At 38.8% G+C, this 25,725-nt stretch overlaps 1 protein-coding gene across 5 annotated transcripts in view; it reads right to left on the bottom strand.

Annotated features, from left to right (window-relative positions):
• Nucleotides 1-6,622: 6,622 nt before the first annotated feature.
• The window catches only part of UGGT1 (UDP-glucose glycoprotein glucosyltransferase 1), a 124,922-nt gene continuing 105,819 nt past the window's right edge, over nucleotides 6,623-25,725 (bottom strand). For all 5 annotated transcript variants that reach the window (XM_019717989.3, XM_019717992.3, XM_019717991.3 and 2 more), the window contains 6 exons: nucleotides 24,603-24,785; nucleotides 23,783-23,943; nucleotides 22,155-22,269; nucleotides 12,964-13,080; nucleotides 12,436-12,601; nucleotides 6,623-10,894 (listed from right to left, as the gene is read on the bottom strand). In XM_019717989.3, the coding sequence (XP_019573548.3) occupies nucleotides 10,869-10,894; nucleotides 12,436-12,601; nucleotides 12,964-13,080; nucleotides 22,155-22,269; nucleotides 23,783-23,943; nucleotides 24,603-24,785 (768 nt within the window). In that variant the 3' untranslated portion in view covers nucleotides 6,623-10,868. The remainder of the gene's footprint in view (nucleotides 10,895-12,435; nucleotides 12,602-12,963; nucleotides 13,081-22,154; nucleotides 22,270-23,782; nucleotides 23,944-24,602; nucleotides 24,786-25,725) is intronic.

Genomic DNA, 25,725 nt, shown 5'->3' with positions numbered 1-25,725 from the left:
AAATCCAACAAATTTCAGGACAAAAACACTTAAACTAGGAAGATAAGGGAACTTCTTCAACTTGATAAAGGGCATCTATGGAAAACCAACAGCTAACATTATATTTAATGTTGAATGACAGAATACTTTCCCCACTAAGATCAGGAAAAAGACAAGGATGTCTACTACAACCAATTCTATTCAAAATTGTACTGGAAGTTCTAGCCAGGAAAATTAGGCAACAATAACAAATAAAGACATCCAGATTAGAAAGGAAAAAGTAAAATTGTATTTATTCACAGATGACATAATCTTATGTATAGAAAATCCTAAAGAAATCCACTAAAAACTATTAAACTACTGAACGAGTTCAGCAAAGTTGCAAGATACAAGCTCAATATACAAAATCAATTGTATTTCTAGACATTTGCAATGAACAATTTGAAAAGAAATTAATAAAATAATTTAATTTACAATAGCATCCAAAAGAATAAAATACTTAGGAATACATTACACTCTGAAAACTGTAAAACATTGTTAAAAGAAATTAAAGATCTAGATAAATGGAAATATGCCCTATGTTCATAGATATGAACTAATATTTTTAAGATTACAATATGCTACAAATTGGTCTACAGATTCAACACAATTCTTACCAGAATTCCAGTTGTATTTGGGGGGACAGAAATTGAAAAATTAATTCAAAAATTTATATGGAATTTTATGAGACTTAGGATAGCTGAAACAACTTTGAGAAAAGAAGAACAAAGCAGGACTAACACTTCTTTTCAAAACTTATTATAAAGCTACAGTAATTGAAATAGTGTGGTTCTGCTATAAAGACAGATGTATAGACCAAAGGAATAGAACAGAGAGTTCAGAAATAAACCATCACGTATAAACTATCAACTGATCTTGAAAAATGTGTCAAAAACTAGTCAAAGGGAGAAAGAATAGAGTTCTCAACAAATGGTGCTGGGACAACTCAAAGCCACATGGAAAATGATAAACTTAAACCCTTACCTCACACCATAAAACAAAAATTAACTCAAAATGGATAAAAGACCTTACTATAAGAACAAAAACAATAAAATTCCTAGAAGAAAGCATAGAAGTGAGTATGTCCTCTAATTTGGCAATGGATTTTTAGATATGACAAAATGTGTGAGCAATGAAAAAATAATAATAAATTTGACATCAAAATTAAAATTTTTTCCTTCAAAAGACACTGTCAAAAGTAAAAGGACATCCCACAGAATGGAAGAAAATACTTTCATATCATGTATCTAACAAAAGCTTTTTATCTAGAATGTATCTAGAACTCTTTCAATTCAATAATTTATAAAATCCACAAATTAAAAAAAATGGACAAAGGCATTTTCCCAAGGAAGACAAATGGCCAATAATATGTACATGGAAAGATACTCAACATTATACATCATTAAGAAAATACAAATCAAAACCAAATGAGATACTATTTCACCCCAATTAGGATGGCTATTTAAAAGGAAAATGACAAATGTTGGTGAAGATGTGGAGAAATTGGAACTCTCGTGCATTGCTAGTGGGAATGTAAATTGGTGTAACTACTGTGGAAAATTGTATGGCTGTTCCTTAAAATGTTAAATACAGATTAACAATATGATGCAGCAATTCCACTCTGTGATATTTACCCCAAAGAATTGAAAGCAGGGACTCAAGCTGATACCTGTACACCAATGTTCATAACAGCATTATTCATAATAGCCAAAAGACAGAAACAACTCAAAAGTCCATTGACATATGAATGGAAAAACAAAATGTATATACATCCAATGGAATGTTATGTAGTCTTAAAAATGTATTAAATTCTGATGTGTGCTATGCTATGGACCGAATTGTATCCCCACCTGCCCAAATTCATAAGTTGAAGCCCTAACACCCAAAGTGATCCTATGTGGGGATGAAACCTTCTGTATATAATTAGGTTTAGATGAGGTTATGAGGATGGGGAACTCATGATGAGATTAATGCCTTCATAAGAGAACAAAACACAAGAGTTCTCTCTCTGTCGTGTGAGGATGCAGCAAGAGGGTGGCCATCTGCAAACCAAGAAGAAATCCCTCACTAGAACCTGACTATGCAGACACTCTGATCTCAGACTTCTAGCCTCCAGAATTGTGAGAAATAAATTTGTTGTTTGAGCCACCCAGGCTATGGTATTCAGTCATGACAGCTTGCATTGACTATGACATGCTACAACACGGATGAACAGTGAGGACATTATGCTAAGCAAAATACGAGGTGTGATTAAAATATAGTGAATGCTGCTGCCAAGTGCCATCCAATGGAAAGGCAGGAATCTTCAATATGGGAAGCAGCGCTTTGAACCTTAGTAACAGTGTGTGACAAGTTTCAACTTGTTTGGTGCAGCCAGTCGGGTGTGAGCCACAGTTGAGAGAAGGTGTGTTCTAAGGTGTGCCATAAATCATCCTCCATCATGACATTGCTCTGTGTCACACATCACTTCTGGTACAGCAATTTCTGTAAAATAAAAACATCATGGTGTGTCCTCATCCACCTTATTCACCAGAGCTGGCACTGTGTGACTTCTGGCTCCTCCCCAAAGTCAAAATGACCATGAAACATAAATGTTTTGAATCGATTCAGGATATTGATGCAGCCATGACAGCACAACTAAAGAAACTCACGAAAGAGGACTTCCAGAACTGCTTCAGAAAGCGTCAAGAACAATGGGATAAGTGTGTTCGAAGCGAGGGGGAGTATTTTGAGGGGAATTAATGACAATGTGACTTTTACTGTAATAAATTTTTTTATTTAAACATTAACTGTATTTTTTTTATCACACCTCATATGTCATATACAAAAGGGTGAATATTGTGTGATTTCACTTATATAAAGTACCTAAAAAAGAAAAATTCATAGACAGAAAGTAGGATAGAGGTTACTAGGGGTTAGTGGGAGTGGGGAATGGGGAGTTGTTTAATAGATACAATATTGGTATGGGATGATGAGAAAGTTCTGGAGATGAACAGTGGTGATGGTTACATAACATTGTAAACATACGTAATGCCACTGAACTGTACACTTAAAAAGGTAAATTTTATGTATATTTTACTTCAGTAAAAAAGCAACAGCTTAGTCGTTGACTAATTATTAAACCAATGATTGTTGAAAATCAGTGATGCATTTTTATAGAGTATAATCATCATTTACAGTATGTTTTAGGTGACATTATCATAACAATAGGTGAATAAAGTATTCCAAAAAAATTTATATAGCAATGAAGAATTACATGCCTTTTGTGGACATTTTATAAATGCATTTTATATTACAATAGAAATTTTTTCTCTTTCATCTTGGCTCAGTCAAGATGGCAGAGTAAGTAAATGCTGTGTTTACCTCCTCTCATGACATCAAAATTACAACTAAGCTACAGAACAACCATTATTGAGAATTGCCTGAAGTCTAGCTGAACTGAAGCCCCACAACTAAGGACATACAGAAGAAGCCACCTCGAGACTAGTAGGAAAGGCAGAGATGCAGAATGGACTGGTCCCACACCCTCAATGTGACCATTAAAAATTTGGAGGGATAGCTCAGCTGCAGAGGAACTTCCCCCCACCCCCGGAGGAATGAGGAGTCCCAAACCCACACCAGGCTCCCCAGCCCAGTGTTCCAATGCCAGGCAGAGAGGTCCCCATAAATTCTGGCTGTGAAAACCAGTGGAGATTGTGCCTGAGTGAGAGGAGGGTGGCTGCAATCCCAGGCGCTCCTCTTTAAGAGACCTTCCATGGACTTACTTGCTGACAGACTCACTCGCTCTGAGCTACAGTGCTGGGGCAGCAGCTTGAAAGGTTCTGGGGACATACGGGGAGGAACTGAGTCTTCTGGCTTCAGGACAAGGGTTGAAGGGGAAATTTTCTTCCAGACAGAAGTGCTGGCAGAAGCCATTGTTCCTTTGTAGAGCCCTCCCCCAGCAGACAGACGTCACCATATCTGAGTCTTCATCAGCCTAGCTAACATGGATCGCCCCACGATAGTGATTCTGAGACCCCATACCACCCAACCTGCAAGACCACCAAAGTCGCTTCCAGCAGCTTTTCTATACAAACGGCCTGACTTGGCTCATGTTAGAAAACTCCAAATCTCTCAAACGTTCACAAAACCCAAACAAGCAGCATCTAGCTGTAGCATTGTCCTGTACCTCTGATTTAGTAGCCTTAATCCCAGCACTAGCAACAGCCAACCTCGGTTCATGGCTCAGCCTCTTGAGGCATCTCCAAGCCTAGTGCAGGGAGCAGCCATCTGTGGATTGCTTTGGGGCTCATGCTAGGTGGCCCCGGGCAGAGCACAGGCTGTAGCTGAACCTGGCCTGCAGGGAGTCCACTGCTAGGAGGCCCTGGGGAACACATGCCTGGTTGTTAACTTCAGACCAAGCCGGGGAATCACCTGGCCACTTCCAAGGACAACACACCCCAAGGGCAGACGGGGCAGGTACCAGAGCCCTGCTAAGTGACTCCTGCCCTATGGGGCTCAGCCCCTGCACAGCAGCTCCTCCACTGTAGTCACAGCCCGTCCTCACAACCAATCAGTCAGAGGGTCAATTTCTCTCAATGATGTGCCAACAGCAATCAAGGTTAAACTACAACAGGAGGACACACACAACCCACAAGGGACAAACCTGGACCACCTGAATCTACTGACCAGGGAGACTGTGCCACTGGGCCCCACAGGACATTTACTACATAAGCCCACTTGACTAAGACCAGGAGGCATACAGCCCTACCTAATACATAGAAACACAGGGAGGCAGCCAAAATGGGGAGAGAGAGACCAAAAAAATATATGTCTGAAATGAAAGAACAGGACAAAACTCCAGAAAAAGAACTAAACAAAATGGAGATAAACAATCTACCAGATGCAGAGTTCCAAACACTAGTTATAAGGATGTTCAGTGATCTCAGGGAGAACTTCAACCAAGAGAGAGGAAACATCAAAATGGAGATAGAAAATGTAAGAAAGAACCAGTCAGAAATGAAGAATACAATAACTGCAATGAAGAATACATTAGAGAGAATCAACAATATATTAGATGAAGCGGAGGATCAAACCAGCAATTTAGAAAACAAGGTAACAGAAAACACACAAACAGAACAGCAAAAAGAAAAAAGAATCCAAAAACATGAGGATAGTTTAAGGGGCTTCTGGGACAACACCAAGTATAACCCTTATTCGCATCATTGGGGTACCAGAAGGAGAAGAGAGCAACGGATTGAAAAACTATTTGAAGAAATAATGACAGAAAACTTCCCTAACCCGGTGAAGGAAATAGACATACAAGCTCAGGAAGCACAGAGTCCCCCAAATAATATGCCCAGAGAGACCCACACCAAGAGGAGTCAGTCAAGGATTTCACGGGAACTTGTAAGGCAAACTCAGGGCTCTGTGGTTTCTTCCGTTCTGGGATTTCCCCTTTCGTTTCAGCTGCTCAGACAGCCACAGTCTGCCTTAGCCTCTCAGCCCAGTAAGACTGCCACTTTTTGTTTTATTCCCTGTGGGCCACATGAGGAAGTCACTTAAATATGATTTTATCCAATATTTTTCTCTTCAGTGCTTGAACCCCCTCCAGGTTTTGCATGTCTCCGGTTACTCTCCAGTGCATTTCAACAGAGTATATAATTATTGGTCAGAGGGTCTGATACAAGATGCTCTTGTCATTGCTGGAGCCAGACTGTGATCAGATGTCTCCACGTTATTTAAGATTAAACAAGATCCAACTTCATTTCTTTATCTGGGTGATGGTTACACCACTGTGTTCACCTAAAAATCTATGAAGGTTCACGGTTATATACTTGTGTCTACATGTGCTGTAAGTCCATAAAAAGTTTATTACAAGAAAAAACCAATTTCATGTTGGCACCCAGTTTAAAACCTCTCAGGGGCTTTCTTGTGGCACCAGGATCAAACTGAGAACCCCCCTCTCTGGGACCTCTCTCCTGGCCACAACTCTGGCTACAAAAGCTCCCTTGCGGATCCCTAAATGAAATACACTAGCTCTTGTTCCTCCCTCTATCCCCACCTCCGTCACCCGACAGGGATAACTCCTACTTGTCCCTCGGGCTTCAATTTAAGCACCATCTCCTTGTAGAAGCTTTTCCTGACCACCAAATAAATGTTTCTTCTACTACACTTGAGGTGCCCTTTATTGTGTTCTCACAGCCCTAAGTTCCCTCCCCAGCCGCCACCTTAACAAGCATTCATTACACTAGCTTGCAGTGTCCAGTGACAACCTGAACAGCAGGAACCACACCTCCAGCTCCAAACCTAGTCCGAGCAAGAGCTCAGAGAATTTGCAAATGAACAAAATGCATGCTATCCTTCCTGGTAGTGTTAGTGCTGATGGGGCAGCTTGCTGCCAGATCCTGCCTCGGCAGTTTACGAAGGCTGGGGACCCAGAAGAGGCAGGCGTGCTATCCAGATTCCAGAGAACCGGCCCTAGCTCCGTCCCCAGGTAAGACAGGTAAGGAGAGCCCTCCTTCCTGTCCTTGCCCACTTCTTCTGTCAGATGCTGGGGGGAGAACTTTGAGCTCTAACAATCTGCCCTTACTAAACATAAAAGTTGAATGACTGACCAAGCAGCTTGGAAGGAGAGAGGAAGTTTATTGTGTTGAGCAGACCTTATTTTCATTACAGTACCAGGAAATTCATTCAATTCAGTCCGGGTGTAGACGGCTCTGGAGACACTTAGAGCCCTTTTTCCCAAGCACCTGGACCTCTGTTGCATTTAATGGAACAGAATTACAGTAAAATACAATCGTTTTTATAAAGAAAGTTTTTTTTAAGTACATCATTTCTTTAAAAGTCTAATATTTTTCTGTTTACCTTGTACCAAGGATAAGTGGTTGGAAAGCATGTACTTGACAAACTTTTACTCAAATTGTTGCCCTTAGGTTAATGTATTCTGATACTTTCATTCTGGAGAGGGATAAATTGTGACAAGTAAGGCGAGGCATAAATTACAGATGGGATGAAGGCCTTCACTCACTTGTGTTTTACTTCAATCTTCCACGTTTGGCGTCTGTGTTGCTAGGTAATTGGGGTAGACTCGGGAGACAGCCTCCTGCTTGCCAAAGAGTGACCGGAGTTTAAACTTTATGGAGAGCACGTCGCTGCTTAAAGCTGATTTTGTGGTTTGTTTTTCTAAATTGTCAGCATACCCTGAGCGGAAAGATCTTCTACTCAGTCCACTGACTCACTGCCACCTAGGAATGTCCTTTCTGTGTTAGATCAAGAGGTCAAAGACCACATAATAAAAGAGACATTGGTATCCTCCAGAGACTTTGAACTATCAGTAACGACCTGAGTTAATGAGCCTAATTTGCTTGAATTCAATCATATAATTACCAAAGTCCTGATTAAGATCTTTCCTCACTACACCAAGGCAAGGCAAACATGAGCTTAAATTAAAAAATGTTATCTCATTAAACTAGATACATTTATATTTAAGTTGATTAATTCCAATCATCCCACAAAAATGTCCCCATAAAATCAAATATTTAAAAAAACTAATTATTAAAATTACACAACAGTGGAATATATAAATAACTTTGCATACAATGCACCCGCCATTTGTGTTACCAAGAGGAAGTTTCCCTTAGGTGGCTTTACCAAAACATGTACAGTTCCATGAAATTTGATAGCAGTCTAATATTTTATTCAGAAAAAAATGTACTATACTAGATATTCCCTGTAACTCTTGAGTTGAATTATTTATTTTAATCATTCAGGGCAATTTCAGAAAACGATTGCTTTCAAGTACCCACATTTACTCATAGGGGAGGTGTGTGCTAAGAGGAGCCATTTTATACGCAGTGAGGGTGGGGTCTGACATGTCCCAAGTTACAGCATCAGTAAAGCAAAATTCCCAGCTACAGGAACCTGGGGTTTCCTTCCTCCCTATCACTGGGCCAGTCTCCTCCAAACACCACACAGCCTTCCCTAGCTTTCAGCCTTCATCTTGCACCACATCAAGGCTGTTTGTTCAGGCAGAGCCTTACCAGGGTTCATACCATGAGCACTTACAGGACAGCAGAGCAGATGAAGCTCCATTCTTGGAAACGCTGAGTCAATGTAAAATCTTTGCTCTCCCAAGAGGTGGGTTCACACAAGACGCCTACCACGATGCATGCACTTAGTAGGTAGGCAAACACCTGTTTGTTTCAACTTGAAATGCCATGTTTGACAGATTCAATACTTCATCAGTCTTATGGAAAGAGAACATGCCATCATTCTCAGCGTGGTAGTATTGAGTACAATGTTAAAACAAAACACAGGCATGTCCCCACAGCCCTAGCAGCAGGCTGTGTGTACAGGTGCTGGTCTCAGTCCAATACCACTGTTCATAGAACATAAATAGTCACACTGCTGCATGTCATTCTGACATGTCACATTATTTCACATCATTTTGGCACTGATTCAGAAAAATTTTCCATTACGGCATGATGAGAGGAGGGGAAAAATCCATTACACACAAATGGTGGTTAAAAACAATACACTGTGAACAGTTTCCAGAAGCTAGAATGTTCCAATGCAATCAATCCTCACTTCTTGGAAAAAAAACTCTCCTGTCTTTCTAGTGACAATTTGCTTTCATACAGTAAAGACGACAAAGCTGACCAAGACCAAATTTCAGTGGTAACATCGTTTCTTAGGGCATTAGAGGTTCATTTTGAAAGATGCTTATGGCACCTGAACCAAGAGTTACTGGCAAGAGAAGGAAGGCCCCAGATCATTTCAGAAGCAAGCTGGGTCTTGCATATTTCGATTCAACTATTAACAGGGTGGTGACAGGTGAGGGCAATGAGGACACACAGTACAGGAACAGATGTGACACTGTACCTTCCTCAAATGAAATATGCACAGAGACCTGGAACAAAGACACAGAGAAAGGTGGTCTGGGTCATGTCCCAAGGGAACTGGCATTTAAAAAGCCTATCCCAGTGACTTTAGCATTTCCGGCACAATCTCCCAGAAAAGAAACTGGGAAAATGCACAATTCTGTCCACAGCAGCAGAAGCCTCTCCTGCTGAACAAACGTTTTTTACCCTCACTTGTTCTAGCCCTTCAGCTGCTCTGACCTGGTGAGGGACAGGGCAGCAGGAACTCATGCTACAGCCTTTGTCACCAGCAATGATTCTGAGGGTCCTTTTCAGTGTTGGATCAATTTATCTAAAAATGTTTTGAGCTCCTCCTCCCCAATTTTAATGGAATTATAGAAGCAAACTCAAAAGCTCCTTCAGACTACCTAAGAAACTCCTAAGATAATGTGAATATGGAAAATATAAATTACCTGATATTTATCATAAGACTTTGATTTTTTTAAAAAGACTGCAAATCAGTATGTGACCTGGCATAGAAGAGTGAGGCCTTAGCTATCCATTCGCACCCACCTCGTGTTTCTAAAAAGCAGGCAGTATAAGCGTGCTTGCATGGGAGGGGGCGCCGTGCACCGCGTGCTCGTGCTGTGCCCTGCAGCCTGGGAGGCAGAGGGAAGGACCCGGAGCCCCACCCCACATGGGCCAACAGCACACCAGAGGACCCCTCGTGGGGGTCTCCCAGCCCGGCCCACTCACCAGGACAGGCTGCTCCAGGCCACCCTGGGCTGCTGAACAGACATAAAAAGCATCGGCTTAAGGGGCTTCTGTGGTTTCAAGATGCAACTGTGTGGAGTCAGAACAGGTGCAGCGCTGGCAACTACAAGCCAAAGGTGACCCACAGCACTAAACTGAAGGGACTATGAAAAAGTGTGTAAGAAAACCAGGAGATACACAGTCAAACCCTCCTGCTCTCAGATCTGGGAGTCTTTTGTAGAGAAAAGTCAGAGCCAACTGCCCCTGGGTCTGGCAGAGGAAACTCCTACACAGGAGGAGAGGGCAGGGACAGAGTGACCTTCCTGAGGGAGCCCGAGCCTTCACGCAGGCTCACTATGGCTGTATCCAGTAAGGAAATCATTAACGACATTTCTTTAGAAAGTGGAAAGAAAAAGTGAGTATTTTCACAAATACAAAAATTGTTTACAAAATAATTACCTAAAAAGTTCGCTGAGGTTGGGTTGGGAATAAGGACAATGTTTTCATTTCCAATTAGTCACAATGGTATTGATGGTTTATAAAGACAGCGGCCAATTTCCAGTCTTCCTCACCTGCTCCCACACCCCGGAGCCCTACTCCTACCCGCACCCCAACCCACCCCCATCCTGTCCCCAAGTTAATTTGCCCCGAGCTAACCCTGAAGACACACAATTGTTGGTTGGGTCTCAATTCAACGATGAACTAATGCTGGGGAGAAAACGCAGGCAAGACACAGGAGCGCCCTGGCCTAAACCTCGAGGTGCGAGGTGTAGACCTTGGACAGAGAGCTCCTGCCTGCGGCCCGGGCGGCGACTGCACCCCGCTGCCTGCCATCAGCGGAAGTGAGGAAGGACGCAGCGGTGAGGGATGCTCGGCTCCCACAGGGTTCCCGCAGCTGGGCTCCCACACAGGTGCTCACACAGCGGGTCGGCACCTGTGCGCTCTGGGTGGGAGCACCGGTGCTAGTGTACTCCCGTTGCTTTTGCCAATTTCCCTTCTAGAGCAGTTACAAGACTGCTCTTTGCTGAGTCCCCACAGCTCGGCCACTGGTCTTTCTCTGAGGTACAAATCCAAGGGAGCCTTAGCTCTGCAGAGGCGGAGCCCGTCGGTGTGCAGGAGTCAAAGGAAAGCTCAGAATCAAAGGCACGCAGCCTGCCCAGCCCGTTCATCAGCAGTTGTACAGACAAATCAGAAATCACTAGTGCTCAATATAAAAGTGTTTTTCACACCGTGTCATTTCCCATCCTTCTCTGGAGATCATAATTCTTCACGTTTCTGAGGTCCTATGGAAAAAGAGAACAATTAAAAAGAAAAGGGACTGTCCTCAAGTATAAAAATACAGACGGGGCATTTTCTATATTACAACCTGTCATTTGTGCCCAAGCCTCCAATTTATCTCTTTTTAAAATTTTTTAGGAACTTTAGTTTGGTGTGTTTGTGTTATATTTTGAAAGCAAAAACAAAATAAAAACGACAGTTTTATTTTTACAAACATTGAAATTACCAGCATATCCCTACTCAACGTGAACAGTTTTCAGGGTAGAGTATCTACTTCCAATAAAATGTAAATTTTTAGTCAAGTCTTTCTTGTTCCACTTAATAATACATAAATACTTTCCTATGTAGCAGTGTAGCTCATTTACCATTCTCTATTTTTGGAAGTTTAACTGTTTTTAACGCTTTTTGTTTATAAATATTAGTAAAATAAATTTCCCCATGTATATAACCTTTTTCTTCCGTTGAATTATTTCTTTAAGGTAAATTCTGGAGAGGAATTACTGAGGGAACACACATTGTAATGGCTCCTGGCGACAGAAGACTCACTGCTTTGTAACAAGGACTGTTCTCAGACACAAAGCTTCAGCACGGTGGACCCACAACAGTTCCATCACCATCTCCCCAACAAATGGCATTATCAGTATGTAATTTTTATCTATGTAGTAGATATTTAATCTGATTGCTGTTTCCTCAAATTCATTTATTATTTGTGTTTTCCTCTTATTTGAGCAGTAGTCTACATTCTTTGCCCATTTATCTGTGGAAATCCTTGAGGTTTTATTGATATACCTGAATTAATTATTTTTATGGTAAATACCCAACCTTTTAGCTATGATATTTAATATTATGATACAGTCTTCAGGATGTTTAGGTGAATCATTCAAGATCCATGTTCTTGAATTGCTTTTGTAAAATTAGTTTTGAGTTGAATAAATGTTAAAATCCAGAGCTCAGCTTATTAATAGTTTACAAAAGGTCACTTTTGTATTCTAATGATTTTTTTCAACTGGCTACCATTAGAGATACACATGAAACAGGGAAAGCATTAAATAGGAAAACAGTCCTTTCAATTCTTAGCCTAAGTTAAGTACAAACACTCCATCCCCACCCCAATATTCTTGTCTGAAAGAATTCCTTTTTTTCAAATCAATATGTACTTTGTCTTGATCCTAAATGTGTTCATTCACCAGTGCTCGGACAGATTTAATGAAAAACCAAGGAATCTGACAAGAGATCCCCCAAATAATGTCAGGTTTGGCTTATGTATCACAACTCATGAACCTAAATATCCATAATTAAAGCATCGTTTCTCAAAAAAAAGCAGGAGGGGGGAGGGAGGAAAGAAAGAGGCAAAAGTTGCATTAATAAAACCACTGTTTAGAAGGCCAACTGAAATAGGAAAATGAAAAATACACACTGGTGATGTCAGAATGAAAGGATTAATAAGTAATTCTTCTTTTCCTTTTATTTATGATTCTGTTGTTTTTGCAGTAAACAGAAATGAGAACTGCAAAGGAGCATTTGCCCAAAGACAAGGTTTTCCTACCTTCTTGGCGTGGGTCTTTTGTCTTCTCCTCATATAGCGCTCCTGTTTCCTTCTCCTTCTGAAAGCGGATCTGTAGTTGTTTGATTTCTTGATCGTAGTCCTGCCACTCTGGGACAATTCGAACAGCTGCTTCCAGCTTGGGCTCTTTGGTCATTGGATTATTACACTGTGAAAAAGCAAAATAACATCCTTCCACTGAGTGTAGAAAGGATACATGATACAGAATGCAAAGGTGTTTCTGTTCCTGCATTACAAGTGCTAACTGGACGAAAAGGACAATATGGAGGAACCAAATGATACATTAGCATTAGTAGTACCTTCACTGACTGTAAACAGTGAACACAGCCCCATCAGACACTAGAGGAGGTGACTTTCTGCCTCAAGCAGAAAAGAGATCTGCTTACTGTGAGTTGTTGTGCAGTCCCTCAACTATACAACAGCAGAGAAAAAGTAAAGAAGAATCTGCATTAAGAATGATCTAGTCATCACCTTGGACTAAGATACAGAAAAGAGCCGCAGAACGCTTACCAAATCAATTGTTTTTGCCCTTTTCTTAGAGGCGTCATCACACCACGTTTCACACCAAAGCCATTCTTGAGGGAGCGATTTAATTGGCACCTGGTGGATCATGTTATTGGGCAAATCCTGTTAGGTAAAGAAAATAAAACACAACAATCTAAAGTTGTGGGGAAATTTAAATAAATGCATAGCAAATTAGTGATGTTAGCTGCTCATTACATAACACACGCCAATCACAAAGTTTTACAGCTGAAAGGGTCCTTACCAAAAACCTTAGAGAAGCTAAAATATTTATGGTGCTTTTAAAATCCACAAAATTTAGAGGACTTACCCATACTTACCTTACTTGAAAACCGTAAGCTTAAAACTCACAACTAGCCTGCAGCTAGACTTCCCACCAGAGGGCAATTCTAAGAAAAATACTCAGGCCTTTGAAAGTCAATAAAAATAGAGTATAGTTCTTATATTTCAGTTTTGCCTAAAGGAGGCTCTGAATCCATCTTGTCTACTGATGCCTGATCCCAAATGGATGAAGCCCACATGTTTTCTAGCCAACTATATACTCTACGCTTTGAAGCTTTTTCTCAGAAAACCTTTTGAGTTTGACATAAAATATTCCATTGTCCTAAAACAACCAGTATGACCTAGCAATTCCACTTCTGAGTATATACACAAAAGAATTGAAAGCAGGAACTCAAATAGATACTTACACCAATGTTCATAGAGGCATTATTCACAACAGCCAAAAGGTGGAAATATGCCAAATTTCCATCAACAGATAAATGGATAAGCAAAATATGGTATACTCATATACTGGAATATTACTGGATCTTAACAGGAAGAAAATTCTGATACATGCTACAACATGGATGAACCTTGAAAACATGCTAAGTGAAGTAAGTCACACACAAAAGGAAAAATATTGTATGATTCCAAAAGTACTTAGAATAGGCAAATTCACACAAACAGAAAATAGAACAGAGGTTACCAGGGACGGGGGGAGGGGGGAGCAAAGGAGAGGTTAATGTTTAATGGATACAGGGTTTCTCTTTGGGATGATAACAAATTTCTAGAGATGGACAATTACACAACACTGTAAATGTACTTAATACCACTGAATTGTACAACTAAAAATGATTAATTTTATGTTATGTATATTTTACCACAATTAAAAATGATAAGAAAGGTAAAATAAAGACACTTTCAGCAACAAAACTAAAAAAAATTTATTATTACTGAACTCACATTAAGGGAAATTAAAGGATATTCTTCAGGCAGATGGAAAATGACCCTACGTGGAAGCCCAGAAATGCAGGGAAGAAGGTAGAGTAACTAAAAAGGTAATTATGTGAGTAAGTCTGAATCTAGATAATGACTGTACTACACGAGAATAATAACTTTTTCTGGGGTTTAAAATAGAGAGAGATATAAAATACACAGCAACAAGGCATTTATGGTGAGATGAAGATAAATGGAGTTAATGAGTCCTAAGATGGAGCTACTCAAAATGTAGTATGCGGACTGACAGCAAGAAGCCTGCTAGGAATGCAGATTGTTAGGCCCCGCCGTATACATACTGAATCAGCTTGGGCGAATGGGACCCAGGAATGAATGCTTTAGTAAGTCCTCCAGGTTATTCTTTTATATATGCTGAAATTTGAGAAACACTGTTCTGTTTTTTGCACTGGGTGGTAGATGGATAAAATGCACCAATTAATATTAGCCTTTGAAAAGTCAGAAATGTATACTATAATTGCTAGGATAATCATTAAAAGAATTGCAAAAAAAGTGTATAGTGTAAGCTAATAGAGGGAAAATGAAAGTATAAAAAACTCTCAATCAATCTGAAAGAAATGGAGTAAGGAGAAAAAAAGAAACAGAATACATGGAGTAAGTAGGAGTACTATAGAAAAGCCAAACTCATTGGTGATTACATTAACTATAAATGGACTAAGTGTTCAAATTAATTGACTGTCACATGAAACGAAAAACAAACAGATACAAGTTATTTGTAAGAAGTAAAACTAAAACATAGGGATAAAGATTGAAAATAGAACAATTTTTTAAAAATACCATGTAGCACTAACTGAAAGGAAAACTCGTGCAGCTGCACTAATATTAAATGAAGCACACTTTTAAGGCCCAAAAATAAAAATAAAAGGTGTTACCAGTCTGAATTATATATAAGCCTTCTAAGTTTTTAGCCATTTAATAACATAGTCTCAAAATATGTAAAGCAAAATTTAACAAAGCCAAAAAACAAGATTTCACAGTATAGAAAAAAAAATTTTATCACAATTATCCCAGCAACTAATAGAAAAAGGACAGACAAAAGATACATAACAGGATATTGCTAAACTTGACCTAATGAACATAGAAAAATATTACACTTAACAACCGTATAATATAAAAACAGACAAAATGTTTACCAAAACTGACCATATCTGGGTCAAAAAGTAAATCTCAAATTTCAAATGCCTGAGAGCACACAGAATACATTCTCAGATCATAGAATAAATGAGCTAGAATAACAAAAATGTAACTGGAAAATCCCCATGTATTTGCCATCATTTTTAAATCACTCATGAGTTTAAAAAGAAGTCACAATGGAAACTAGAAACACATTGAACCTAACAAGGAAATTCTACACATAGAGCATGGAATGTAACCAAAGTCTTGCTGAGATAGAATTTGAAAATTTCAAATGAACTTAAATATCTATATCAAGAAATTAGAAAAAAATCAACAAATTAAAGAAAGTAAAAGATAAACAATAAACAAAAATTAGTAAAATAGGAAAGAAACACTGTAGACAAAATGAAAAAAATTAAAAGCTGGTTCTTTGAAAAGACTAATAAAACTGATAATTCCTAGGGAGTTGACCAAGGGAAAAAAAGGGAAAGCACAAATAAACAAGGCCAGGAATTGAGAGACAGAGAGAGAGACAGAGAGAGAGACAGAGAGAGAGAGAGAGAGAGAGAGAGAGAGAGAGAGAGAGAGAATGAGCGAGAGGGAGAGAAAGAGATAAGAAATCAGTACAGTTTCTACAGACTTTAAAGAGATTACTGGTATGATGGAAACATTCTAGTTCCTGATAGACATTTTTCAAAACTGATTAAATAGTACACTTAAGATCTGACATGTACTTAAGCATGTCACTGTACACAGCTATTTGTAAGAAATAGCTTAGTGACAATACGTTAGGAAATTTAGATACAACTTAACAAAAATAGTGATAAATGAAGTAATAGAAAATGTCTTTTTTTTTTAATTAAATTTATTGAGGTGACAATTGTTAGTAAAATTACATAGATTTCAGGTGTACAATTCTGTATTACATCATCTATAAATCCCATTGTGTGTTCATCACCCAGAGTCAGTTCTCCTTCCATCACCATATATTCGATCCCCCTTACCCATATCTCCCACTCCCCACCCCCCACAATGTCAAAAGTCCCATAACTCTTAAAGAAATTGGAGTCATAATTTAAACACAAAGAAATCTCTATGTGGCTGCACTAGTGAATTCTACCAAACATTTAAGAAACAAGGCCAATTGTACACAAACCAATTACAAGTAAATGAAAAAGGACAAAACCTAACTTATTTTATTAAGCTAACATTGCCTTGACACCAAAACCTAACAGGGATATCACAAGCCAATGTCACACAAAAACATAAATGCAAAATTCATACACAAATACTAGCAAAAAGAATCCAGGAATATATAAAAGAGGATAGTAAGTCATGATCAAGTTGTAATATATTATATTTCAAAAATTATATTAAGTATATAATTAACTATATTACAGAATAAGAGAGAAAAATCGTATTATCTCAGCAGATGTCGAAAACATAACATTTAACACACTAAATTAAAGAGAAAAAAGAGCAGCAAACTAGGAATTAAAGGAACTTCCTTAATCTGAGTGTGAGGTAGCTACAAAACAACCACAGCAAACATAATACTTGGTAGTGAAATGCTGAAATATTTTCTTTTGATTCAAGAATGTCCACAACCACTATTTCTGTTCAACAATATGTAAGTCATAACCAATGGAGAAAGCAAGAATCTTTGAAAATGTAACATTGGGAAAAAAAAGTAAAATTGTCATTATTTGTAGATAACATGAGTATGTATGTAGAAAACCCAAAAGTACATACAGATTGGCAAGGTAGCTGAATACACCAATGAACAAAACTCAACTGCAATTCTAGATACCAGCAACAAAAACCAAATTTTTAAAAAATAACTCTAACAAAGATGTACAAGATCTCTATAAAGAAAGTCATCTACATTATTGAGCGAAATTAAACACAACCCAAAAATAAAATCCTAGCAAGTGTTTTTTCCTCCTGAACTTGACAAACTGATTCTAAAATGTACACGGGAAAATAAAGGATAAAGAATACTCTAAGACACTCTTGAAGAAGAATGAGGTGGGAGGATTTGATTTACCAGCTACAGTAATTGAGATATTTGCAGTTATGGTTGTGAGACAAAGAGACCAATGGAATAAAATAAAGGACCAGAAACAAATCCATGCACATATGGGTACTTCATATCTGACAAAGGTGGCACTGTAGAGCAATGTGTTTTATTTTTAAAAAATCATGGGCCGGCCCAGCGGCTCAGGTGTTTGGAATGCCGCGCTCCTAATGCCGAGGTCGCCAGTTCAATTCCCACATGGGCCAGGGAGCTGCGCCCTCTACAGCTAAGATTGTGGACAACAGCTCTCCCTGGAGCTGGGCTGCCGTGAGCAGGCGGAGGTCGGCATGGGCTGCCGCGGGCTGCTGAGTGCTGCCACAGACTACCGTGTACTGCCAGGAGCGGCAGTGGCCAGTATGAGTGGGCGGCAGCTAGCGAGAAATGCAGTGAGCTGCTGTAAGCAGACGACCCATGACTGGCGACCAACTGCCTCAGCCCCGGGGGAGCGCAGGCTCATAATATCAGCATGGGCCATGGAGCTCTGTCTTACACAACTACACTGAGAAACAATGGCTTGAACCTGAGTGTGTGTGTGTGTGTGTGTGTGTGTGTGTGTGTGTGCGCGCGGAAGGGGGGAGGGCAGGGGGAAGGAAGGAGGGTGGGGGGAGAGGGGAGGGGGGGAGTGGGGGAGGGGGGGAGTGGGGGAGGGAGGAAATCATGCTGATAAAACTGTACGTACATATGTACATAAGAATGAAAGCTGAACTCTTATCTCACACCATACATAAAACAAATTCCTGTTAGAATATAGACTCTAAATGTGAAAGAAAAACAATAAAGTTCATATACAGAACATCTTCATAACCTTAACAACAGTCAAAAAGCATTAACCATAAAGGAAAATACTGACCAGCTGACTACAGAAGATATCAGTAAGAGAGTCAAAGTGGGAAATTTTCTAAAATTGATAGCTAACAAAGGATATACTATCAGCACATATAAAGAATGCCCGTAAATCAAGAAAAGCACTAAACAACCCAAATACTTAAATAAGCATGTCACAAAAGACAGTATCTAAACAGATGTAAACATACAAAATGGTATTCAACTTCATTATTAATTATGGAAATGTAAAATAAAACCACAATGGGAAGCAACATCAGCAAAAATGGCAGAGCATGGAGCTCTGACAATTCACCCAAAATTGGCAACTCAAAATCTGGCAAAAATAGTAAGAATAACTTCTTCAGAACTTTGGAAATTAACCAAAGACTTGCAGCAACCAAACGAGCATTGGAAACTCAAGAAAAATGGCTGCATGTTGGTAAGAATAGTGAACTTTGTGGTGTTTTAACTTGCACCCTACTCCCATTCTCCTCCTCTCCTTCAGCAGCAGAAATTAACCGCCTGCATTTCCATACTGGAGGAAGAAGGCTGAAGGTCTTTCAAAGCTTCATTCCTAAAGCACAGTCATTATTTGACCTGACTGGTCATTCCCTGGAAGACTGTACTGTAAAAGCTTATTTCTACTCAATCTCACTTGAACTTGCCCAATGCCAAAAGCTTCTCCTTAGCAGCACTTCTTGAATATATTAAGCTTCCTGAGGCTGCCTGAGGTAAAGCAAAGAACAAACGAACCAAAAATCTTTAAAGGAAAAGCTGAACAATAAGATATCCATAGAGACTTTGAAAAGAAAAGACATGCTCCTGGGAATACAGAAGGCAACATACATGTGAGGCTCTACATGCTCAGGGCTGTGCGCATAATTAAGAAGGACCTCAGATGGGCCAAGCTCTGGCTCTGGCTGGTCTCAGAGCTCTTTGTAAGGGAAAGCTGATGCTAAGGTAGAGCTGTAACCTGCCTGGCTGACTGCTGAGGATGTGCCCCTACATGTACCTAGAGGCATTGGGCAAAAACTGGGAGCAGTTGTAGGGATTCTGAGCCTTAGGAAATCTCGGTCCAATTTTAGTTAACCACTAAGCAAATCAGACAGACAAAAAATTCAGACTTCACAGAACTAGTTTAGAAGCCACAAACAAACAATTAGTACAAGCAGCAACAACAAACCCTGGTGAGGGGGAGGGGGGAGTCTGATTTCCAGAGTTGCCACACTGTATTATTTGAAATGTTTAGTTTTCAACAAAAATGAAGAGACATGCAAAAAACCCAAGAAAGAATGGCCCATATAGAGGAGAAAAAACAAGTAATAGAAACTATACTTTCAGAGGCACAAACATTGGACTTATAGGACAAAGACTTTAAGTGACGTATTTTAAATATGTTCAAATAACAAAAGGAAACCATGTCTAACAGAACTAAAAGAAGTATGAGGATAATGTTTGAAAAATTAGATAATATTAACAAAGCAATAGAAATTATATAAAAGAACCAAACAAAAAACCTGAAGTTGAAAAATACAATAACCGGAATGAACATTCACTGGAAGTGTTCAACCACAGATTTGAGCTACCAGAAAAAAAGAATCAGATCAACTGAGATCTATCCAGTCTCAAGAGCAGAAAGAAGGATGAAGAAAAATAAGTATAACCTCCGAGACCTATAGGACACCATCAAATATACCAACGTACACATAATGGGAGTCCCCAGAGAAAGGGGCAGACATATTTGAAGAAATAAAGAAAACTTCCCAAATTTGATAAAAACATTAATCTACAACATCCAAGAAACTCAATGAACTCCAAGTAGGATAAATTCAAAGAGACCTACACCTACATACATCATAATCAAACTGTCAAAGGACAGTATTCTGTACCTAAAAACGAGCAAGAAAGATAAGAGTTGTCACAGACAAGGGATTTTCAAAGTTAACAGCTATTTCTCATCAGAAACCATGGAGGCCAGAAGGCTGTGGGACAATATATTCAAGCTACTGAAAGAAAAAACAGTCAAGCAGGAATTTTATATCCATCAAAAAATGAAGAAATTTAGACATTCCCCAAGAGTTGATAGCTCCAGAGCCACCCTACCAGAAATACTAAAGGGAGTTCTTCTGGCTGAAATGAAAGGACACTAGACAGTAATTCAAATCCACATGAAGAATTAAAGAGCACTAGTAAAGGTATGCAGGTAAATATAAAAAGACATATCAACGTGTTTCTTGTTTGGAACTCCTTTTTCCCCCATCTGATTTAAAAAACAACTACAAAAAGCAAGCAGAAATCTGTGTTGAAGGCATATAATGTGTAAACACATACATTGTATGACAATAACAGTATGGGAAGGGACAAGGCTATAGAGGAACAAAGTTTTTGTATACAACTGAAATTAAGTTGTTATTAATCTAAACTAGATTGTCATAAATTAAAGTGTTAATGATAATCATCAAGACAATCACTAAGAAAATAACCAAAAAATGTAGAGTAAAAGAAACAAGGGAATTAAAATGTCTATATAACATATGAGGAACACAAAAAACAAGAGGACATAAAGAAAACAAATAGGAAATGGCAGATGTAAATCCTACCTCACTAATAATTACATTAAATGTAAATGCATTAAACTCTCCAATTGAAAGCCACATGGGATGCCAGCTCACACCTACCAAATTAACAGACTGACAATAAGTATTGGTTAAAACATAAAACAACAGGAATTCTTACATGACGGATGGGAGTATAAATTAAAAATACTTTGGAATACTGTTTGGAATTATCTAGTAAAGAAAAAGATACACAAATCTAATGACCCAGCAATTCTACTTGTAGTTGTACACATGACAGAAATACGTGTACATGTGCATGAATGACCACAGCAGCATCCCCCGTGGAAGACACAAATGGAAAATTACCCAAATGCAGAATAGAAAAAAAAACCAGTGTGACTATACATAACATGGATGAACTTCACAAACATAAACTCTGAACAAAAGAAGTCAGTTTCAAAAGAGTACATCTTTTATGATGCCACTGAGAAAGGAAAAATACAGACAAAAATAACTAAAATTTTTAAGAATACACATTTAAGTAGTAATTATACACAGAAAAGCAACGGGATCATTACCACAGAAGTCAGGATGCTGGATACTTTTGTTAAAGAAGGATAGCTTCTGGGATAATAGTTAGGTTTTGTTTCTTGAACTGGGTGGTGGTACATAGAAAATTGCTTTGTGGTAATTCATTGATGCATATAAATATGTAAATATTTGTATATTTTTGTTTTGAACACCTTTCTTTATGGATGCTATATTTCACAACAAAGGTTTAAAAATGTTTAAGGTAGACTTAAGCAAAACAAAATATGTGAAACTATCTAAAACATTTAAATTGTAATCTCACCTCTGGAAAATGTTTAGCATTAACAAACTGTGGTTCAGCTAAACTTCTTAAAAAACACTATAGTTTCTGACATAGAAAAAAGGGATATTGTGACACTCACTGTATTCTATACTGTGAATCCTGAGCTGGTTAGTGCCTAAAGAAGAGAAACAAATTGACCCCAGCAGGCAGAAAAACAAATGTATCAGACTAGCTTGGGTATAAAATAAAAAGACAGTAATGGTTCCGAGAGGCAGCACCCTCCCTCCATCTCCCTTCCCAAGCGAACACCAGGCCTATGACATTCTTCACTAGCGTGTCTTCTCTTGAGGACAGATAAAAATGTCACACACATATATACAAAATTCCTTTCAATAAAGAAATAAAACACTATCCCAAAAGAAAGAACTGAGAAGCAAATAATACTTCATTTTTCTGACACGACATTGTATACCCATCACTGAAAGCGTTAACCAAAAAAAAAATAGCCACTTACTTGATCAAGATTTGAAAGGCTGTTAGGATCCTGACTCAGACCTTGGTACTGTCCCCTGAGTCTGTCACCAGCAGCTATTTTCCTAAATTTCTTCAGATCAACAACATACAGTGCACTGGAGAAAGAAGATCATTTGTTATGACTATGGATTACAGCAGAAAAAGTAACTATTGAATAATGGAACAGGCCACTAGGCAAAAATTCTGGCTTCTTTTTGAAAAGGGGTATGTACTACTTCGAAGATGGCTAAGAAAGTCATTACAAATCCCAGGTTTTGCCACCACAAACTCAGTTTGTCACTGTTCCTTATTTAATTGCCTTCCAGAGGTAATAATCTCTGACAAAAGATTTCTAGCAAAATGTCAGCATATTAGATAATAAAAGCTATAGTAACCGCTAAATAATAGTTAGTCAAAGATATTCTGACGTCTTCAATGTTGCAGGGGGGAAAAAAAAGCCCACACAGTATTACCATTCTTTTTGACCATAAACATAGAGTGCAGTACTTGAAATTAACCACACCCCAACATTTATCTTTGTACGTACTGCTTCCTACCGGTCCCCTCACCCTCCAAATCTTCCAAATAACACTTTGACCAGAGAGGTAATGTAGTGCTCATTAGAAAAGCAACAAATGCATATAGGAAAATTTATCCTGTAGCAATACTGAAATATACAAAATAATGCATTTAATTACTTATGGCAACATTGTATGTCAAGCCAAAGATCATAAATGTAATAACATACATACTGTTACAACACTGATATGTAAATGTAAAAAGGAATAAGGTCTTTCGTATTGATATAGTAAGATCCAGTAGAAATATTAAGTAAAAAAAAAACAAAAAAATGCAAGGCACAAAACTGTAAATAGGATGGTATATTTTATATAAAAGAGAATTCATCTTCTGTGTAAAAAAGAATTCATAGTTGTTTATGTAAGAATCAAGAAACTCTGGAAGGGGGCCGGCCCAGTGGCTCAGGCAGTTAGAGCTCCGTGCTCCTAACTCTGAAGGCTGCCGGTTCAATTCCCACATGGGCCAGTGGGCTCTCGAATCACAAGGTTGCAAGTTCAATTCCTCGAGTCCCGCAAGGGATGGTGGGCAGCGCCCCCTGCAACTAAAATTGAACACAGGCACCTTGAGCTGAGCTGCCGCTGAGCTCCCGGATGGCTCAGTTGGTTGGAGCGCGTCCTCTCAACCACAAGGTTGCCGGTTCAACTCCCGCAAGGGATAGGGCTGTGCCCCCTGCAACTAACAACTGGCAACTGGACTGAAGCTGGAGCTGAGCTGCGCCCTCCACAACTAAGATTGAAAGGACAACTTGACTTGGAAAAAAGTCCTGGAAGTACACACTCTTCCCCAATGAAGTTCTGTTCCCCTTCCCCAATAAAATTTTAGAAAAAAAAAGGAAACTCTGGAAGGACAGATACAGTAAGTAAATTAATAGCGGAGGTTATCTGTTGTGGGATGGGAACTAGGTGGAAGAGAGACAGAGTTGGGAAGATTTTTTTGACTTTGTATGTTTTATAATTTTTATTTATGAACCATATTAATGATTACTATTCACAGTTGTATTACACATTAATTTAAAAGAAAATAAAAAACCAGTGTTAGCTTTTTCAGTACCTGATATGATACTTTCGCCCAGCTAAGTGGCTGGCCCAGTACCCTGATTTCCAGAACCTGTAGCCATCCATTTCCCTTCGGCTATCACAGAAAGGAGTATAACCATAAGGGGCACCGTCCAAATTGAAATCTCTTAACTCTTTCAGATCTGTTCGGACAATCTGGAGAAAAGAAGATCACACATCTGTTGTTAGACAAGCATGCAGACAGCAGTTTCCTTAACACATAGAGCACCTCTCTGAGGGAGGGCATCAGGGAGTGCGGCTCTGTGGTTCGGGGCAGAGGTGATGCAGGAGGCCAATTCCCACCTGAATTCTAGGTTCTTCCACCGATTAGCTGAGTGCCTGCTGACTAACACGTGAGACACTTAGCCTAGTGCTTGGCACACAGTAGTCTAAATATTCGAAAAGAGCAGAAATAAAACAAATTTACATTGCTTAGCATCTTCGTGACTCAGTTTCCTCATCTGTAATATGGAGATCTCACAGGGTTGTTGGGAGGTTTACGTGAATTAATATATGGACAAATGTGAAACAATGTCTATTTTTAGTTTGTATGTGAAATGAATTAAGTAAGATGCAAAACTGCATACATGATATAACGACATCTGTAAAAGAGGCATAGAAAAAATATGAAAAGGAGTTATATCAAATGCAAAATTTAAAAGTGATCACATCTGGGTGATACCTTTCCATATATTCTAAATAATGGAAAATGAGCATATACTTTTCCATAACTGGAAAAATAAAACCATTCCAAAAGGAAAAGGAAGCCTCACGCCTTTAACACAAACTATTGAAAGTGCCCTGGAAGAGCTTACCTGATCAGCATCCACAAACAAGAACTTGTCAACGACTAGTGGGAAGAGCACATCCAGGAAGAGGATCTTGTAACCCCAGATGATGCGTTGCTTTTCAGTCTGTTGATGAAGCCACCGGGGCCATTTGTACTGAACAAGCTCATATTGGAAATTGTATTTGTTTGCCATATAAGGTATAAACTCCTATTTTTAGACACACACACAAGGAACAACACACAATCATTTACTTTGATTAAGAAAACTGACTAGTTAATATAAGTAAACCAACATGATTATGACAAGTAAAACATTTACCGTAACAGTGGTCTAGTAAAAAAAAACTGACCCTGACTCACTTGTGACTACATAAAATACACAGAAACTTTTGTCAAATTTCTTTATGACTTCTGAGCACGACATGAAATGTGACATAAATCTTTAAGTGAAGGCTTTTACATAACTAATTTACGTGTGTGTGTGTGTTTAAGGGAAATGAACTTTAAGTTAATTTGTCTAAACTTGACCAGTAAAACATTGTTTCAACTTGATTTCAAGCCTTTCTCTCTGAGAGGTCTAAGCCAGGGAATGACATGACAAACCCAAACACTCTGAACAGATCTGCTGCCAGTAAGTCTTTCAAATTCTAAATACAAGTACCTTTAGGGGAGCAGAAGTGAATTACTTATCCAGCACAGATACTACTGAATACATGAAAAATGGTTTGTAATAGTAAATTCTACAGAACAACAAAAAGATGCAAATAAATCAATTTAGATGACAAATACTAACTGATGTAAATAAAGCAGAAAACTTTCCAAGTGTGATTTTTGTTTTACAGAGATGAAGCATTCCTTCCATAGATTACTGAGTAGTAATCATCTCCCTGCAAACCAGCACGGAGCTTTCTAAGTAGACAGGACATGCCACTCAAAGGAAAACAGTGGTATTTCATCAAAGCAGAAGATACAGACTCTCCTCCTCTGTTAGCCAAGCTTCAAACAGGACATAACTTTGTGTTCAATCTTGTAACAACTGCTCCCCCAAAATAGAACAGCCTGGAAGAGTAACTGACATAGAACTATGCAACTGAATCAGGGTAATTTAATAAAAGGAAGGTTTTTAAATTATACAGATAACATAGAAT

Source organism: Rhinolophus sinicus, chromosome 17 (assembly GCF_057876585.1).
Source record: "Rhinolophus sinicus isolate RSI-liver-muscle chromosome 17, RSI-T2T, whole genome shotgun sequence".
In the NCBI taxonomy this organism is placed as follows: domain Eukaryota; kingdom Metazoa; phylum Chordata; class Mammalia; order Chiroptera; family Rhinolophidae; genus Rhinolophus; species Rhinolophus sinicus.
The sequence above is the reverse complement of the archived record's forward strand: the minus strand, read 5'-3'. Positions and strand labels throughout refer to the sequence as shown.